Genomic DNA, 19,901 nt, shown 5'->3' with positions numbered 1-19,901 from the left:
CACGCCATTACATCGAATAGTCTAGATTACTACAAAGCGCTTTTTACTGGCCATACAAAACAATCTATTGACAAACTTCAACTTGTTCAGAACGTTGTTGTTAGATTCCTGTATCTTTTAGAATTGGTTTTGAAGTTCCCTTTTTTTTTGCTTTAAAGCTTTCAGTGGTCTGGAGCTGTTTGGTTTTGTTTCATAATCCTGCTCAAGCTCTCAAGTCTGCTTCCATTGTTGGGCTCTTAAATTTAAACAATCTCCCACTGAAGCAAATTTGCAGATCAGCTTTTTTTTAAACTATGCTCCTAAACTGTGGAACTCAATACCTAAAACTATAAGGGATGCAGACTCAGTTGACACTTTAAAATGCCAGCTCAAAACTTGTTCAACACAAAGTCTGCTGATGCTAGAAATCCAAAGCAACGCACAGATGCTGGAGGAGCTCAGCAGGTTAGGCAGCACCTATGGAGAGGAATAAACAGTCAATGTTTTGAGCTGAGTCCCATTTTCAGGACTGAAGATTTATTTATTTAATCTTTAAATGAACATTACTTGGTACTTTTTAAAATATTTGCACTTTATCCCATTGTAAAGCACTTTGAACTATATCATTTGTATGAAGAGTGCTCTATAAATAAACTATTTTTGTATTTTTAATTTGTCTTAACTCAAGCTGGTAAATCCTGAAGTATGGGCACTGCCAAGCACACACATTTCTCAATCTAGGAAATTTCAGAATATTCTGGTGGTGTTTCGTGTTGTGGCTTTCTACAGATGTACATAAATATTGCTGTTTAGACCTTACTGCTTAATGCTATTGTGTGGTGACTTTGGGATGATACCAGTTGTAGATGTAGTGATAATTTCATTTTTCTGAGTTGTGCTTTCATATAAATTCAGTGGGTTGTGCTCATCAGAATTGCATATCCTCTTGTGGAGTATTGAATTCACTTGGTTAAAAATATGTATTTTAAAAGTTATATCTGTGTAAATTCATTGTCTGTTATTCCTCTTCCTTGTTCTGTCCTAGGTAGTGTTAATATGAGTATATTTGAGTGTTCTCCAACATTTGTCATGTTGCTTCTGAATTTTCGTTGAAAATTTTCCAGATCAGTTTTGGACCAAGATACTGTGCCAAAAGAATCCTCATAGTTGAAGTATTTATTGTTATAATTATTGGTTCAAAAAATACCATAGAACCATCTATCCTCATCCTGTTGACTGTGATATGGTGCCCAGTCGCTTATGTCTTGCAATTAGATGACATGGGGTTCTGTACCTCCACTTGAACTACAGCTCAGACAGCTTTTTTTTAAGCATGACCTTCCGGTGAGAATGGTACAAGAAGTGAGATTGTTCAGTGCTTGGGGAACATTCGTGGTGAAGTGATGATGTGTGGTTGGCAAGTAAATTTCACTGTACCTTGGTATGCGCTAACAATGACAAACCAATTTGCTCTGAGCAGATGGTGGGGGAAGAGCTCAAAGCAAGTAAACAGTTTGATATGTATGCACATGTAAAGTCATGGTAGTAAAGCTAAATCTAGAGTCAATGAACACCTTGCCACTTAGAAGTTAGTTTTAGCAGATTGTGTTGTGCAATGGCCACTCCACGCTGGATGATTTGATTCACAATGAATCTTTCAGCCTGTCAAGATTGGAGGACATGTAAGACAGCTTAAGTCATCTTCGATACAGAAAGGAACCACCTTAAAAAGATTGTGTTTGTGTAAAACAAGTACACAAGCATTAAAGTATGCAATTTTCAGGTTTTTTTCCCTATAGAGAGCATTTTTCAAGTCTGACATTGTGAAATATTTTATCACAGGAATTCTATATTGTTGAAAGGTGCCAATCTGATGATGGTTGAGCAGAGGAAAAGTTTGTCAAAGTTTTGTTTTGTGATCAGTAGATCTTTTTATTTTGTCTTTCAGCTCACCTTTCAGGATGTAACATGGAAGAGAGCAAATAACTTTCAAAGAAGCTGCTTCATCAAAAGAATGGCCTTTCTGGACAACCCTGCTATTATCCTGGCTCACATCCGTCAGTCACATGTCACAAGTGATGACACAGGGATGTGTGAAATGGTTCTTATTGACCATGATGTTGATATGGAGAAAATGTATGCTCCTGTATCCAGCAATTTCAGGACAAATGTGCAGGGGGAAGGGAGTGGTGAAACTCAGGTTTATGACTACTCGCAATCAGTTGACATTACCTCAAGCTGGGATTTTGGTATTCGGAGACGATCAAACACAGGTAAAACCCTAAATGCATCTTGGGTGAGTAAGAAGAATTTAGTCTGTAATGAATTAATCTCCATAATTGAGCAGAAATGCTTTGTAATCCTGATTCTTTGCAGTAAAATTTTAAAATCAGAATTAGTATTTTGCTTCTCCTAAAAGTAAGCAACTGTGTAAATTAGGCTATCTATAACCTTGTAACAAATTGGGATGATTAACTTGTGCAGTTTGAAAAAAGTTGCCATTTTTAATATTGCCAGAAATTGTAGGATGTAGGTGGTTGAGTGGGGGAGGGTTTACATCACGGTTTTGTGGCATGTTGTATCTCGAGATCAAGAAGACACTTGTTTCGCTATTGAAAAAGACACTTCACTATTTCCCTGCAGGATTTGGGCTTGCAGCTGAATAGCAAGTGATTTGTCTTGTGGCTCTTCTCACCCCACTCCACCCCTTTTCAACTGTATATGTTTATCTCAGTAACATCCTTATTTGGGAAATAATATGCTGTTTTTAAAAGCATAACATAGTGTTTAAATCATATGAGATTTAAAATTGTATTTCTACACTATTTAGTAGAATTTGTTGTTATATTCTCAATGGTATCAGACGAGATTTTAAAAAAAAGTAATTTTCCCTGAGGGCTTCAAGTTAAACTCTGCAGTTCAATGTACAGTTTGATATATCAGGCAAGTTTATGGACGGGGCTCCCTCTAAAATTCAAAGTTCAAAGTAAATTTATTACCAAAGTTCATATATCACAATATATAACCATGAGATTCCTTTTCTTGCGGGTGTACTCAATAAATCCATAATGCTTTACAGTACAGGAAACATAAGGAGTTTGTACGTTCTCCATGATCGTGTGGGTTTCCTTTGGTTGCTCCAGTTTCCTCCTACAGAGTCGAGATGTACCAGTTGGTAGGTTAATTGGTGATTTTAAATTGCCCCATAATTCGACTAGGATTAAGTCAGGATTGCTGGGTGGCACGGCTGGAAGGGCTTATTTTGTGCTTAATCTCAAAAAATAAATAATAAATAATAGAATCAATGAAAGACTAAACCAACTAGGACTTTTAACCAGTGTGCAAAAAATAACAAGCTGTTCAAATACAAAAAGAAAGAAATAATATTAAATAAATAAGCAATAAATATTGAGAACATGAGATGAAGAGTCCTTGAAAGTGAGTTCATAGGTTGTTGGGACATTTCAATGATGGGGCACCATAGATGGTCCATCATCAAAAACAGGTGACAATGTATATTATGGGAGAGGATGCACAGTTTGAAGGCTTCTCTTAAATAAAGTTAAAGCATCGTGGGTGCAATATTAGATGAGTAAAACTTACTACACTTCTCGGGTCCAAATTCAAAGAGGATTTAGTATTTGTTTTCACTTCATACTATATTTGAGACACATATTCCTTTGGTATTTTAATTTGATCATTAAAATAATAAAATACTGGACAAGAAATTAAGTTCACTTCTTTTGAGTTTAAGAAAACCCAGGTAATAATTTTATTCCTTGTAATCTGATAGTCAATTGACTTTTACTAACCATTAACATTTCGGGAAGAAACATTATTAATGATTTATAGTTGTGAACTAGATTATTAATCACACATGTTTTTACATTTTAATATTCCCTGCACTGTTGAAACTCTTTATGAGCTCTATTAATGTTTTATGTCTTTTAAATTCAATTATTAATCATGGACACTTTCAGAATTTTGTTGGTATTTGCATAGCTGTGGTGTCATCTTTGAAAATTTATGAGTGTTTGACATAGTTATAATACAATATAAAATACCCATTTAAAATGTGTAATTATATTTCATTATGACACTTTTATTGCTGACTTCCCTAGACAAAGATTTTGGTTTTTGAAATTTTTTTTCCCCTCTCTGCAGCTCAAAGGCTTGAACGATTACGAAAAGAACGACAAAATCAGATTAAATGTAAAAATGTTCAGTGGAAAGAACGAAACACTATGCTTTCAGGTAAGGCATGTTTTGGTTTGTTGTATGTAACTTGATCCTAAACTGCAGTGTCTGACTTGAATATTTCCGTTATTTTAGTCTCAAAAAGTTACTTTAAAATAATATTTCAAACTAAAATGATTCTGTATATTGATTTTAAAAAGTGTTGCTGAAACATGGAATGAAGCTTAAACACAAACTTGTTAAATTAATTGATTGCAGCATGTAGTTCATCATCATCATCAGGTGCCGTGCCCAGTTTGAGCTTTGACTGCCATGCCCCACACACTCCTGTTTCGGGTCAAGTGGATAATTTCATTGGTATTCATTTCCAGTTCTCTGGCTGCTGTCTCCATCGTCATTTGTCTTTGCTTTCCACTTGTTTTCTTCCCTTCAATCTTTCCCATAATTACTGTGCATTCTAACTCCTCTTTCCTAATCACATGTCCAATGAAGTTACGTTGCCTTTTCATGATCTCATTCATTATTTCTCTTTTTGTGCTTGCTCTGTTCATGACATCCTCATTAGATAATTCATTTCATCCATGATGTTCTTTGCATCTTCCTCAAAAAAACACATCTCTGCTGCTTCAATTCGTTTCCTCATGTTACTAGATATTGTCCAATATTCTGAGCCATATAGTATGTGGTTATGCTGTTTAAAAATTCAATCTGAAATTCTGTTTTGAGAATTTAATTTGGTGAATAGTCTATACTGCAAAGCAATTTTGTAGCATCTTTTCAGTGTATGGGTTGAGAGAAAAACCTTTGCAATGAGTAATGGTTCGAATGCTTTTGATTAAGATCACTTTTGTGTTGATTTTTGTATGCATATCGAAATAGTTAATTTCATTGGATAGTAATTACAGAGATGGCAGGATTGTAAAGCACTCTGTACTTGTGTTTTTTTTTACTTTCAAAGTTAATGGCAATTGATTGAATGTTGTTCCAAACCAAAAATTTTGGAAGAAAATGTGATACTTAAGAGGAAGTTTAAAAAGTCTGTCCATGGATTGCATCTTTTATTTAATTCATTGTAGTCATCAGTTGAATCTAATTATTTTGCTTTGGTGCATACAATTGATAGTTCATAATATCAAAGAGCAGCATTTCAAAATACCCAGCATTTCAAAGCTCATTTACTATCTATTTTTCTCAACTTGTAGAGAGCAGTGTCTGTTTTGATAGTCATTAGAAATCCTGTGATCATAGAGCATGAAACATGTTGAATGGCATTATTGCAGATACATGGTATGCATTAAGTCATGCTTGATTCTTTTAAAAATGTTCATAAAATACTGAATGAAGATGGTGCACTTAAAAAAAACCTTGCATTTTAATTTAGGAAAGAAATAATGCATATGAGTTGAGAAAATGAGCACTTAACTGCACTTGCTTTTCTCTCCAATTATGTATGTCATAAATTATATTAAGGTTCAATTCTGTGTTGAAGTTTCTGAGAAATAAAGTTGCTAATGTTTGAGTTATGCAAAGGGATAAAAGTTAAATGTCTGTGGCGCAAGTTATAGCAAGTTTATGGTTGAGCTTGACTTTGGAAACCACTATTATTGCTGCTTGAATAGAACTTGGATCTTAATTACCTCTGCAAGCCTTTTACTTTCACTTTTATTTTTATTTGCTTTTTTGAAGTTCATTTATTTGATGGTTTCACACTGTTGTGCTTCAGTGCCTTTAATTCATTGTCTGGCTTGTGATTCAAGGCAGTGAACTTGAAAAGAGTAAGCATTGTCCATTTTCACTTGTTGCATTTAAAGCACCAGAGCTTTACTTGCACATTGCCTTCGAGACCATGCCTTCAATCACCATTTTAGCAACAGCTTCTCCCCCTTTGCCAACAGTTTTCTAAACCCATGAAAACTACCTATTTTTGGCTTAATTTTTACACTACTTGGTTTTTTTAAATGTATATTGTAATTTATTGTTTTTTTGTATGTTTTGCACAGTAATGATGCTGGAAAACAACAAATTTCATGACATATTCTAGTGTACTAAACGTGATTCTGAGAACGACTTGTTTGAAACTTCATGGGCAATTTGTTTATAGTGAACAAGTATTAAACAGTGTTTCTTCCTTATTTCAGCTGAAGAACTAGCTTGCTTGTTTGAAAAGAAGGACTTCCGTACAAAACCACTGAATACTGCAACATCATCTGTGCTTTCTGTACGACTTGAACATTGTCCACAGCAGCTGAACAACCCATTTAATGAGTATTCCAAATTTGATGGCAAGGTGAGTGCAGAATTGAAATTCACAATTTATATGTTATTAGATATGCCATTGGTACATAAAACAAAGTTGTGCCAATGAATCAAGATTGTTGTTAGTCACTACTTTTGAAGGAGGCCATTTAGTAACTTTAAAGCTAACAAGCTGAGTGTTGGATTATTTTTGGTGAACCTGCTGACTTGACTGTCATCTTTATGAAGCAGAGCAGTTGAATAACTAAGTCTCAGGAAATTTCTTCTCTAAAAGATTATAATGATATCTAGGAATCTCTGAAAGTAGTTGAAGATTCAAGGTTGTTCACTGTCATTTCCAGTACACGAGTGTAAAGGAGAATTAAATAATTGTTAATCAGGAACTAGTGCAGGCAGCACAAAACATTCCCAATAAGACGAAAGAGCGCAACAATAAAAAAAAAACACTTTAAGTACCTAAGATGGTTTATGTAGTATGTCCATAACGTGATGCTAGATACAGGAATGTCTGTACATAAGGTAACTAACAGCTAATGATAAAGTAGTGGTGGGTTAGTAGATAGCTGGTATCAGCCTTGCTGCTTGGGGAAAGTAACTGCTTTAGAGTCTCGTGGTCCTGACGTAGATGCTATGTAGCCTCCTCCCTGATAAGAGCTGGACAAACAGTCCATGAGCAGGGTGTGTGGGATCCTTTATGATGTTACTGGCCCTTTTCTGGTACTTTTCTGTCTATATGTCCTTGATGGCAGGTAGCCAGTGATCCATTGGTCAGTTTGGACTCCCTGTTGTAAAGCCTTCCTTTCTGCCACAATGCAGAATATTTCTCATGATGGAAATAATGAGTTCACAATTAAAATTGACTTTTTGTGTATATACCCCACCAATTGTAAACTATTTTGTTATTTAATGACTTTTGAATAATCTACTGCCTTTCAACTCAGTTCAAACTATTTCAAGCTTAATAGTTAATGCAGCAAATGTTCTAAGGGGTTTTATTCAACACTTGACAGTACTTTCTATTCAAGATGATTTCAAACACAAGTATGGTGAAAGTTGTAAAGCATTAGGTCTCAATTCTCACCGTAAGGTTGGCAGTTAAAATTTGCTGTGTCTATGGTGTGAGCTTCCCTTTGACAAAAGGATCCTTGGTACCTCACAACATTGATAACAAGTTTGCTGAATGACCAGTCATTAAACAATTATCAGCTAGTTACAAAGAGACAAGAACTCAATTTCTAGTCTATTTTAAAACCTATTGTTTTGAAATATTTCCCAATAATTTACAATTCACGCAATAATTTTCTGGCTTCAGAAATTACTAATCAGTTTTTTTTAATGGCTTAGGTATACAATTTAAAAGTTCACTTAGACATGTATTAAGGTTTGTATTTAATTTTGAGGTCATTTTATAGCACAAAGAGTTCATAAATAACGGAGTTTCTAAGTGCTTGACAGACCATTTATTTCCCTTGATTGCTCCACAGAAGACATAAAACAGAACAGCCTGGAAGGAAAAGCTGAAAGCAATTTCAGCATTACTTGAAGTTGCTCTCACGTACATGGGTTTTGAATAATGTTTTAAGTAAAGGAGAAATATATGTTTTATCTTTGCACCAAATCAGGACCAGTATTTATATTGTTTTAGTTTTATTATTTATTTAGCGATACAGTCCTTCAAGCCACATCAGCCCAGTGACCCCACAACCCGATTTACCCGAACCTAATCACAGTGACCCAGTATGATTTTTTAATTGTGTTTGGAAACCAGGCACCTGGAGAAAACCCACGCATTCCACGGGGAGGGCATACAGAATCTCCTGACAGAACAACGCCAGAATTGAACCCCAAACTCTGGAACACCCCGAGCTGTAATAGCATTGCGCTAACTGCATGTTTGTTCGTACATGAATGTGCACAGTATTTCAGATATACTTATTTTCCCTTTTGAGATGAAATGTGCGTGTTTCCAGTCAGTTCTTTATTTCACATGTGGTCTTAGTTGTTATCTCTCTTGAGGTACAAAAACAGTCATCCAGTTTTAATTTCATTTATGCTTAACTTTCCAATGCACTGCTGAACAGCAAATGCAGTTCCAGGATGGTTGGGGGCAGAGTGATGTCACACATCCCTTGGGTGGGTCAGGATTTCCATAGCAGCAGACTGGCAAAGTTTAAAGAAGCTATTTATGCATCAGTTGGCAGTGTCAGCTCAGACCAGTCTTGTTTAAGGTGCATGTACTGTATGCAAGTTAAAAGCTGTTTGTGTATTGGATTTAAGGTAATCTGTCTGCACAAGCTTTCCTTAAGGTTTCTTGAAGAGAAAAATTAGCATTACTTGCCACATGTACATCAAAACAGGTAGTGAAATGTCATTTCCATCAAGTCAAATCAAGGATTGTGGAAGCCTGCATATGTCACCATGCTTCCAATGCCATCACAGCATGCCCACAAGCCTGTATGCCTTTGGGCTGGGGAGGGAACCGGAGCCCCAGAGGAAACCCGTGCAATCACAGGGAGAACATACAAAATTGTTATAGATAGCAGTGATATTCTAACTCTAATTGGTGATTGCTGGTGCTGTAAAGCCGAAGAGCCTAATTGCTGAGGGTAAGAAATGACCTCAGTGCTCTTTGGAGCAGTGCAATTGTCTTAGTTCAAGTTTAATTGTCATTCAACCATACGTGAATACCCATGAATACAGCCAAACAAAGCAGTGTTCCTCCAGGACCAGGGTGCAAAACACAGTACCAATAGTTAGACACAGCACATATAAGATAGCAGTAAACAAATTATCATCATCATCATCATCATCAGGTGCCGTGCCCAGTTTGAGCTTTGACTGCCATGGCCCACACACTCCTGTTTCGGGTCAAGTGAATCATTTCATTGGTATTCATTTCCAGTTCTCTGGCTGCTGTCTCCATCGTCATTTGTCTTTGCCTTCCTCTTGTTTTCTTCCCTTCAATCTTTCCCATAATTATTGTGCATTCTAACTCCTCTTTCCTAATCACATGTCCAATGAAGTCACTTTGCCTTTTCATGATCTCATATTATTTCTCTTTCTGTGCTTGCTGTTCATGACATCGTCGTTAGATATTTGTTTCGTCCATGATATTCTTTGCATCCTCCTCAAGAACCAAATCTCTGCTGCTTCAATTCATTTCCTCATGTTACTGGATATTGTCCAACATTCTGAGCCATATAACATAACTGGATAAATGTAACATGTCAGTACTCTGAGGCGGCTGTCATGCCTAGTTTAGTATTGCTCAGTATACACTTCATTCTCGTAAAGATGTCTTTTGCCATCCCTATTCTTCTTCTGATGTCCATGTTGCACCTGCCATCTGATGTCACCCAGCTTCCTAGGTAGCAAAAGTTCTGTACTGTTTTATGTCTCCCCCATTTGTTCTCAGCCTGCAGATAGAATTCTCATTTTTTTTTTGGATATCACCATCCATTCTGTCTTTTTGCAGTTGATAGATAGACCCATTTTTGCACTTTCTTCAACAACTATATCAATTAAGTTTTGTAGTTCTTCCTCCGTACTTGCAATTAACACAGTGAATTCCGCATATCTGAAATTATTGATGTTTTCACTGCCAACGTTGATTCCCAAGATGTTTCTTATTTTTTGTAATATTGTTTCACTGTACACATTAAACAAATCGGGAGATAACATATAGACACAAAAAAGTATAATATAACCCAAGTCCCTGAGTCTATGGATGTTGTTGGCAAGGACAAGTTTGCAGCATGCTGCAGACGAACACAATGCAGCTCATCTTCAACTGAGGGAACACTGGAGGGCAGCACCAGAGTGAGCATGGATGCCACAACACACCACTTCTGACATCACCTCTCCTGGGTGGCTGCAACAGACATGAGGCCTATTCCGTGCTACAGCTTAGGCTGTGCAACTCCCGTGCCACCAGTAGACCAGTGAAGTGGACTTGTTGCATTCCACATTACCAGTGTCCAACAGGGTCTTGGAATCACAAGAAAAACTACTGAGACAACCACTCACTTTTAGACTGCATGCCATCTTTGCCACCGGAGTACCAACTCTGACACCTCTCTGTACCAGACCACACCAAGTCCAGCTCCTCTGCTGACCAGTAACTTGCTGATGGAATAGACCTGCAGTTCTTGATATTCTTAATGTTCAGCAATGTCTTGCAGTTGTAAAAAAGACAATAACACCTTTGGTTGGTCCTGTAGAGGCCATTATGTTTGAGTGAGAGTAGATAATTGGTATTCATACTGGTTCAGTTTGTGATGATGACATTGGAGGAGACTTTTGTGGAAAAGCAGGTAATCAGTAACAGTAATTTCTAGATTTCTCTGTTTAATTGCAATTTCTGTTCTGCAGTTTTGTTTTTGAAACTTGTCCTTATAATGTCTTGCACTTCTGGACTTATATTTTTGTGGCAAATTTTAAGCACTGCTGATTTTAAGAAGTATATGGATTCTGAGGCCTACCAAGGAAGCCTTAGTTTTGCTGTAATGTTTACACAACTGAATTGTGTTGCGTTGTTTCTGTCGACTGTTCCCTGGACTTTAAACACTGTTTTGAGAATATCAACATGAAATCAACCTAGATCAATGGTCTAGTGCTTTTACCTGGAAAGCACACTTCATTTTCAGATTTTGCCATGGGCTTTTAAAGTTAGACAAGGTACAGATTTAAATTGCGTGCAGTGGATCAGCAAATGGGACTGCGATATTTTGCCTGTTATGGAAATGTGGTTGGAGGATGAGCAGGACTGGCACATGAATGTTTAGGGTTCCAGTTGTTACGGTGTCATAAAGGCATGGTGAGGGAGCAGGAAAGGTTGTACTCCTTGTTTATGGAGAACATTACTGTAGTACTTGGAGGATATCCCTGGGAGGAATGTGCAGCGAGGCTAAATGGGTAACACTTAGAAATAAATGGTTTATGCAATAAACAGCAGGAATTCAAGAAGCATACAGTTTGAGCAATTAGAGATGTTTGTCAGAATAATAGGGTTGTATATTATAGGAGATACTACCTTCCCCAAAATTGTCTGGGATTACTGTAATGCCAAGGGGTAGCACACAAAATGTTTGGAGGAGCTCAGCAGATCAGGAGGCATTAATGGAAATGAATATAGTCCACATTTTTTGCCAAGACCCTTCTTCAGGATTGATGAGAAAAGTTTTGTACGTGTCTTTTGCTCTATTGTGTTTTGCTTATCTGCTGCCAGCTTGTATTCCTCCCTTCCTCCCACCTTCTGGCTTCTTCCCCTTTCCTTTCCAGTCCTGATGAAGGGTCTTGGCCCAAAATGTCAACTACTTAGTCCTCTCCATAGATGCTGCCTGTCTTGCTGAGCTCCTCCAGCATTTTGTGTGTGTTCCTCGAGATTTCCAGCATCTGTTAATGGATAAATTGGAGTAGAATTTGTTGAGGAAACTTCTCTGAAGAAATGTAGATGCCCCTACTTGACGACCTCTGCTGCAGTGAGGCCATGCTACTGGTGACATTTCTTTGGAGGAGCATTTTGGGACGAGTGACCATAATTCTATTTGTTTCCATATGGTTATGGCAAGATGAGACTGCTGCTTGGGTTAAAGTGGATGAAGGCTGATTTTGATGGGAACTTTCAAAAGTTGATTGGGATAGGCTGTTTGTGAGTGAAATGTCGTAAATGGATGATTTTAAAAGTGCAATGGGAAGATTTTAGCGGAAGCATGTTCTGTTTGGGGAAGGCAAGGCAGACAGGTTTAGCAAATCTTTGAGTGATATTGAGTATCTGGTTGGGGGAAAAAAGAGGGATATTTCAGGATAGGTAGTAAGGATGAAGTGAATCCATTGGTAAGGAATGTAAGAGAGCATGAAGGAAGGCAGGCAATAGATTGGTTAAGATAAAGGAGGCTCCCTAGAATTTCTATAAATATATTTTAGAGTAAAAGGGTAGTTAGAGAGCGTAGGAACACGTAAGAATCAGTTGGTACTCCGTGTGAAGTCACAAAAAATGGGCAAGGACTTAAATACTTCAGTTCACTATGGCAAAGAACACAGAAGCTGGAAAGTTCAGGGGAGGGAACAGTGATATCCTAGAGCACATCAACATTATGAAGAAGTTGGAGTTTTTCAAGTGCAGTAAGGTAGCAGTATCTCCAGGGCTTGACGAGATGTATTCTGGAATGTTTTTGGCAGCAAGGAAGGAAACTGTTGGGCTCCAGGCAAGGTATGAGAAGACTAGATAATGGCTAACACTGTCTTTATTTCAGAAGGGCTGCAGGGATGAATGAGTCAGAGAGACAGGATGTATGTATAATTGTAAAGGCAGGGGCTGGTTCGGGATAGTCAGCATGGCTTTGGGAATGGAAGATCATGTCTCCCAAATTTGATTTAAATTGTTTTTGAAGTGGTGATCACAAAGGTTGTAGGAGATGGACCTCAAGGCTGTTATATGGTAGATTGATGTTGAAGATTAGAATGTGAGCTCACCAGTTGGATACAAAATTGGTTTGGTGGTTTGAGGCAGAGGCTTTATTTCTGATGGAATGCCTGCATGCGAGAGGGTGACGCAAGGATCAGAGCACACTCTTTGATTAGGGTGAGGCTGCACATGCCATGATTAGTATATGTATAGAAGACACGTAAATTAGTAGTATAATGGACAATGAAAGTTAAAACAGGATCCAGGATCCAGATCAGCTGAAGTGGGCAAGGGAAAGGCTGATGGAATTTAACTCTTGACAAATCTGAAGTGAAGCATTTTTTTTTAAAGTAAAAACCGCCGCGGTCATACTCTGTGAATGACAAAGCTCTGGGTTGTGTTGAGGAGAGAGATCTTGGGTACAAGTACAAACCTCCTTGAAATTGACACCACAGGCAAATGAAATGTTTAATAAGGCCTATGGGATGTTTGCTGCCTTTGGCTCAAGCATTGAGTGTTGTGTGTAATTCTGGTTGCCACAGTACAGGAAAGATGTGATTAAGATGGAGAGGGTGTAGAAAAGATTTACAAGGACATTGCTTGGATTGAGGGACTAGAGTTATCAGGAGAGATTGGAGATGCTGGTTCTGTTTTCCCTGGAGCAAAGGAGACTGGGAGGTGACATGATAGAGGTATGTAAGATCGGGAGGCATAGATAGGATAAATGGCCAGTGTCTGTTTCCCATATTAGGGTTGATTAAACTAAAGGGTGTAGGTTTACGGTCAAATCAAGGTGATTTAAAGGGAATTCAAGAGGTAATTTTTTTTCAGAGTGGTTGATATTAGGAATGAGCTGCCAGAGGTGGTGGTGGAGCTGGGAATGTAAGAGGCACCTCGACAGACACTTGAATCAGCAGGATGTAGAGGGATATGAATTAATACAGATAAGTGGGAATTTTATGAATGAGCATGGTGGACATTGACATGGGCTGAAGGTACTGTTTCTCTGCTGTGCAATGCTGGCTCTGTTTGAACATATTGCTGTGGTGGAATCAAGTGTTCCACAGCATCTTTACCAATGCACATGTACAAAGTTATGCAATTTAACAAGTTCTTTTGCTCAATTTATTCTTGACATAGTGCGTAAGATTTTGGTAAACTCTATTCAAAACAGATGAATCTTTGTGATAACTTGTTGATATTTTTACTATGTTCAAGTTTGAAGGGATCTAATGTAATTGTATTATTAAGAGCATGTAGCTTGTTTGTAATTCGTGTCCTCAAGCAGATTAAGCTGTATGGTATAAATGAGATGTTTAAAATTCTTGCTCAGTCTTATTATATTTTTGGCAAGTTGAATTTGGTCTGTTAATGCCTTTTGCTTTGATCAGTTGGATAATAGTAATTTAATGCAAAATGTATTTTTTTAAACCTGTGAATCCATCTATTTGAATTCAGACAACTGAATGACAACCTCACTTTAAGATCTGAGTTTTATTCACTGTTACAGAAAATTAGTTCTTGAATCTCATTTTAATTGACATTGAAGTTACTGTTGAGTTAAGAATTATTAATTTCAAATGATGTTTAAGATGGCCCATCTGAGGCTGAAAAATTTGTGATGTGCTGTACTTATTGCTACAAATTTAATTCCTGAAATCTCCTGGAAGAAATGACTGAACAGATTTTTAAGAAGGGGGGCAAGTAAAAGTATGAGAAAAGGGCAAACACGAGGAAATCTGCAGATGCTGGAAATACAAACAACACACACAAAATGCTGGTAGAACACAGCAGGCCAGGCAGCATCTATAGGGAGAAGCGCTGTCGACGTTTCGGGCCGAGACCCTTCGTCAGGACAGGTATGAGAAAAGGTTTGAGTTAATATCAAAAGAAAGCAAGCACAACACAAGGAAAGCTAAAGGAAGTTGGTGGCCTTAAGTATAAGTAGGTCTGATGTTCGAGCAGACTTACAAAGCATATTTGACAGAATGCTGGAAAGTAAACAAAATAACATCTTTATGACAGATGGGATGTAAATTTAAGGGACAGTAGGCAGAGAGTATCAGTGAAAAGTTTATTTAGAGACTGGAGAGAGCAGCACTTACATTTTGCAGAGGTATGTTTTGTGACTACTCTTCTGCAAATATTCTGAAGACTTGGGCACAAAGGCATTAATTCTAATGTTTACCCATGATGTGTAGAAATGTGCACTGGAATAGATTTAATATCAGCTCAATAAGTCTGTGGTCATCCACTGAAATTCAGTGTGTCTTTTAATAACATGGAAATGGAATATTAATTAAAAGAAGTTAATGATAGATAGTCATCAATTTAGCCTCAGCTGGAATATTGTGTTCAATTGTGAGCACCAGGAAAAGCAACAAGACCATGCTGAGTTGGAAGACTCAAGGAAAGTTAAAATAAACTGAAGAAGCTGATCTGGTTCTTGGAGCAGAAAAAGTGATGATAGGATTTCAGAATCAGGTTTAATATCACTGGCATATGTCACAAAATTTGTAAACTTTGCAGCAGCAGTACAATGCAATACATAATAGAGGGGAAAATGAAATTACATTAAGAATATATGTGTATTAAATAATTAAATAAGTTGTACAAAAACAGATTAAAGAAGTAGTGCGGTGGTGTTCATGGATTCAAAGTTCATTTAGAAATCGGATGGCAGAGGGGAAGAAACTGTTCCTGAAATTGTTGATTGTGTACGTTCAGGCTTCTGTACCTTTTGCCTGATGGTACAATGAGGCACTGCTCCTTGAAGATGTCTTGGATACTACGGAGGCTAGTACCCCATGATGCAGCTGACTGATTTTGCAACTCGCTGCAGCTAACTTCAATCCTGTGCAGTAGCCTGCCCTCCCACCAGGTGATGCAGCCAATCAGAATGTTCTTCATGATACATCTGCAGAAATTTGATTGTCTTATGTGACATACCATGAGCCTATGAACACTACCTCACTGCTTTTTTATTTCTGTTTTAGCACTAATTTAATTTAATTATTTAATATACCTACTGTCGGGCTGAGGAGGGGAAGGCAGGATCAGCTATGATTGAATGGTGGAGCAGACTCGATGGGCCAAATGGCCCAATTCTGCTTCTGTGTCTTATGGTCTTATATCAAATCTCCTCAAACTCCTAATAAATTATAGCTGTTCTCTTGTCGTCTTTATAGCTGCATCAATATGTTGGGTTAGGTCCCTAGGGATATTAACATTGAAATTGCTCACTCTGTCCAACCTTGATCCATCTGAGGATTGGTATGTGCTCCATCATCTTACTTTTTACAAAGTCCATGATCAGCTCTTTGGATTTACTGACTTTGAGTGCAAGGTTGTTGCTGAAACACCACACAGCTAGCTGGTATACCTTGCTCCTGTATGTCCTCCCATCACCATCTGAGATTCTGCCAACAATCAGCAAATTTATAGTTGGCATTTTAGCTGTGCATAGCCACAAAGTCATTGGTGTAAAAAAAAAATAGCAGTGGGATAAGCCCATTTCCCTAAGGTGCACCAGTGTTGATTGTCAGCAAAGTGGAGTAGTTATTACCAATCTGCACAAACTCTGCTCTTCCGGTTAGGAAGATTTGATGGAAATGTCAGCATTCATGAAAGACTCGAAGAATAAAAAGGCATTCTCTTCCCTCCCCCCCCCCCCCCCCCAACCCTGATAACCAGAAGAAATGCAAAAGAAAGTGCTTCACATGAAGCCAGTTTCTGTCAGATGGCATGAACTGCTCAAGAGGTTGGTAGAAACAGTAACGCTCCAAACATTTATTCATTCTGGAAAGGGATAAATAAGGGAACTGAATTATTAATTGCTTTTTCAAATAAAACAGGAGATGTACAGTACTGGCAGAAGTTCGACACAAATATATACAACTTGGGTGCTTAAAACTTTGATACAGTACTGTTGTAATTTTATGTATTGCACTGTCCTGCTGCTGCAAAAAAAAATTCATTATATTTTGAGTGGTAATAAACCCAGTTCTGATATGGGTCTCTATTGTCAGCTTGGTGGGTAGAGGGCAGGGAGAGGGGAAACATGGCTGGGAAAAGGAAGAGGGGAGGGAGCAGGAAGCACCAGACAGACATTCTGTAATGATCAATAAACTGATTGTTTGGAATCAAATGACCTTGCCCAGCATCTCAGGACTGGGTGTGTATGCACCTGTGCCACCCTCCCACTCCTGGCACTCTTCCTGCAACCTGTTCCACACCCTTCCTGTGGTGCTCCACTCTCAACATTCCCAACATCCTTTGCTCTCACCAGAGTTACAAAGTGGCTTTCTGCTCTGTGTCGACAAATACAATGCAGTCGGCCCTCCTTATCCACGAGGGATTGGTTCCGGGACCCCTCGCGGATACTCAAGTCCCTTATTCAACCTGTATCAGTGTGGTGGATCTTAGGACCCAGCGGAACCCAAGACCTTATTTAACCTGTCAGTGAGATGGACATTAGGACCTAGAGGCAGAGATCTGAATCCGAAGCGTTTCTGTTCATGAAAATAATCACGATAACGATTGAAAATAAAGTGGAAATAATGAAGCAGTCGGAAAGAGGTGAAACACCGTCGGTCATTGGAAAAGTGTTAGGTTACGTCGGTCAACGATCGGAACAATTTTAAAGGATAAAGTGAGAAAGGCTGTGCCCTGATGAAAGCTGCAATTATTACTAAGCAACGCAGTGGTTTAATTATTGGGTTTTGGAGTTTTGGGTTTTTGATCCTCCACATCAACCTGGCACAGTGAAGAGCGCACTCCATAGCGATCTGTCACTAAATCGAACTTGGGAACTTCCCGAGCCCGGGGCTGAAACATACGTTCTTAAGTGTTTTATATGCATAGAAAGGTAAAATATATACTGTATACGAATGCAAATGTTTGACTAACTGACGCTAAATAATACTGGATGTACCTGTTCCAACTTGCTTAGTAAGAGGACTTCTGACTTTTTTCGATCCCAATCCATGATAACCCACGCACATCTTCCCGTATACTTTAAATCATCTCTAGATTACTTATAATACCTAATACAATGTAAATGCTATGTAAATAGTTGTTATACTGCATTGTTTGGGGAATAATGACAAGAAAAAAAGTCTGTACATGTTCCAACAACAAATGCTGGAAGAGCACTTCCGGGTTTTTGCGATTTGCAGTTGGTTGAATTCGTGGATAAGGAGGGCCGACTGTACTGTGCAAAAGTCCTAGGAACCCAGACTATATATATGTGCCTTAGACTTTTGCACAGTACTGTACTTCTGGCTCCTAGTGTTCAGTATCATTTTGCATTCCCATACAAAGACACTGGAAAGGTTCCGGTTTAAACCAATCATGTCCTTTTTCTCAACAGCATGGTTTCCAAGATAATCGTCATTTTGTACTTAGCTGACCAAGAGGCTGCATGCAGTCATCAAGAAAAAAAAAAGTCAAATACGCCTCTAGCATTTCATCTTTTGGTGAGAGTTATAGCAGGAACTTCCATTTTGAACGTACTGTAATTTGATTCTTTCCTGTTACCATGCCTTGTTTAGTTGTCCTGTTTATAACTTTATTATTCAGTCAGGCAATAGCATCTTGGTATTTATTCATCAGTCAGCATATACCGTGGGGCTAACTTTCAGATGCTGGAGTCTTGTGGAATACAGAAAATAGTTGTTTTTGTGTAAAGAATATTCTACATCTCACCTGCACATTGTTCTGAGGCTCTCCTTTTGAAATATTCCAGACCAAACTATAATCATCTCATTCATCTGTGACTTCATCAGAAGATTAAAGTACATTCACACTGTAATGGCATTTTCTACATCAATTTTAGAAAGCTACATTTTATGAAATGGAGATTGTTGTGAAGTGGAGCAAAGGTTGGGATATTTGCTGGTAATTGTGTGTTCAATTATGTTTTATTTCATTATGAAATGATTGTCTAATGAAAAGCTGATTTGGTAAGTAATATCTATCAGACAAGTATAAACCATACTGATCTTTAGTAAGGTCCATGGTAGATATGCTCATTTTTTTCAGTCATGGTCTCACAATCAGTAATTAATTTCACCCACCTCCCATCCCTTATGTCAAAATAGCCATTTTGATAGCCGGATTGACTCCCTCACCAGCAGGATAACTCACAAGCCTAATATTGTATTTTGAATCTGCTTCCTGATACTTCTCCCAGAAACTCCTCTGTCCTCATTGTGACTGCATTCTGCTCGATGGATAATTTGCAACAGGACAGAAGATTGCAATGTCATCTAGGATAAAGTGGTTTGATTAATCAAAACCTACTTGTTTCTCCATCTTCAAGACACAATTGGCTTTGTGTTCTACCAGTAATGTGACCTGTAGTCAGTCTCTGGATATCTTCATGAGCACTCAACACACCCCTGAAATCTAACGTGGAAACCCAAGGGCATCAAAACTACATGTATATGTCTGAATTTTATGTCATTCTAGTTCATGAAAATGTCACCTCAATATGCTGGAGGAAGTCTGTGGGTCAGGCAGCATCTGACCCACGGAACACAAACTGATTCTCATCGAGGAATCAGAAACAAGGAATGTGAACCAATCCTCAGAGGGATCAGAAGTGTAGAGAGTGAGCAGCTTCAAGTACCGAGGTGTGAAGATCTCTGAGGGTCTAACCTGGTCCCAATATTTCAATGCAGCTATAAAGCTGGCAAGATGGTGGCTATATTTTATAAGGAGTTTGAGGAGATTTATTTTGTCGCATAAAACACTCAAACTTCCACAGATCTACAGTGGAGAGCATTCTGACAGGCTGCTTCACTGTTATTGGTGGGGGTGGGAGGGGGAGGGAATCAAAAAAAGCTACAGAAAGTTGTAAAAGTAGTGAACTCCATCTTGGGTCCAAGACATCTTCAAAGAGCTTAGTCTTGGAAAGGTTGTGTCCATTATTAAGGACCCTCATTGCTCAGGTAATGCCCTCTTCTCATTGTTGCCACCAGGGAGGAGGTACAGGAGCCTGAAGGCACATACTCAGCAATTCAGGAACAGTTTTCTTCCCCTCTGCCATCCGATTCCTAAA

The 19,901-nt window shown here is 38.2% G+C and overlaps 1 protein-coding gene across 4 annotated transcripts in view; it reads left to right on the top strand.

Moving 5' to 3' along the window:
- The window catches only part of mapkap1 (MAPK associated protein 1), a 271,086-nt gene that overhangs the window by 42,609 nt on the left and 208,576 nt on the right, over window positions 1-19,901 (top strand). For 3 of the 4 annotated variants that reach the window (XM_073052618.1, XM_073052617.1, XM_073052616.1), the window contains 3 exons: window positions 1,928-2,252; window positions 4,144-4,233; window positions 6,315-6,463. In XM_073052618.1, the coding sequence (XP_072908719.1) occupies window positions 1,994-2,252; window positions 4,144-4,233; window positions 6,315-6,463 (498 nt within the window). In that variant the 5' untranslated portion in view covers window positions 1,928-1,993. Of the gene's footprint in view, window positions 1-1,927; window positions 2,276-4,143; window positions 4,234-6,314; window positions 6,464-19,901 lie in introns of those variants that run through there. The other variant, XM_073052620.1, reaches the window with a different exon arrangement.

This window comes from Hemitrygon akajei, chromosome 7 (assembly GCF_048418815.1).
Source record: "Hemitrygon akajei chromosome 7, sHemAka1.3, whole genome shotgun sequence".
Classification (NCBI taxonomy): Eukaryota; Metazoa; Chordata; class Chondrichthyes; order Myliobatiformes; family Dasyatidae; genus Hemitrygon; species Hemitrygon akajei.
The sequence above is the reverse complement of the archived record's forward strand: the minus strand, read 5'-3'. Positions and strand labels throughout refer to the sequence as shown.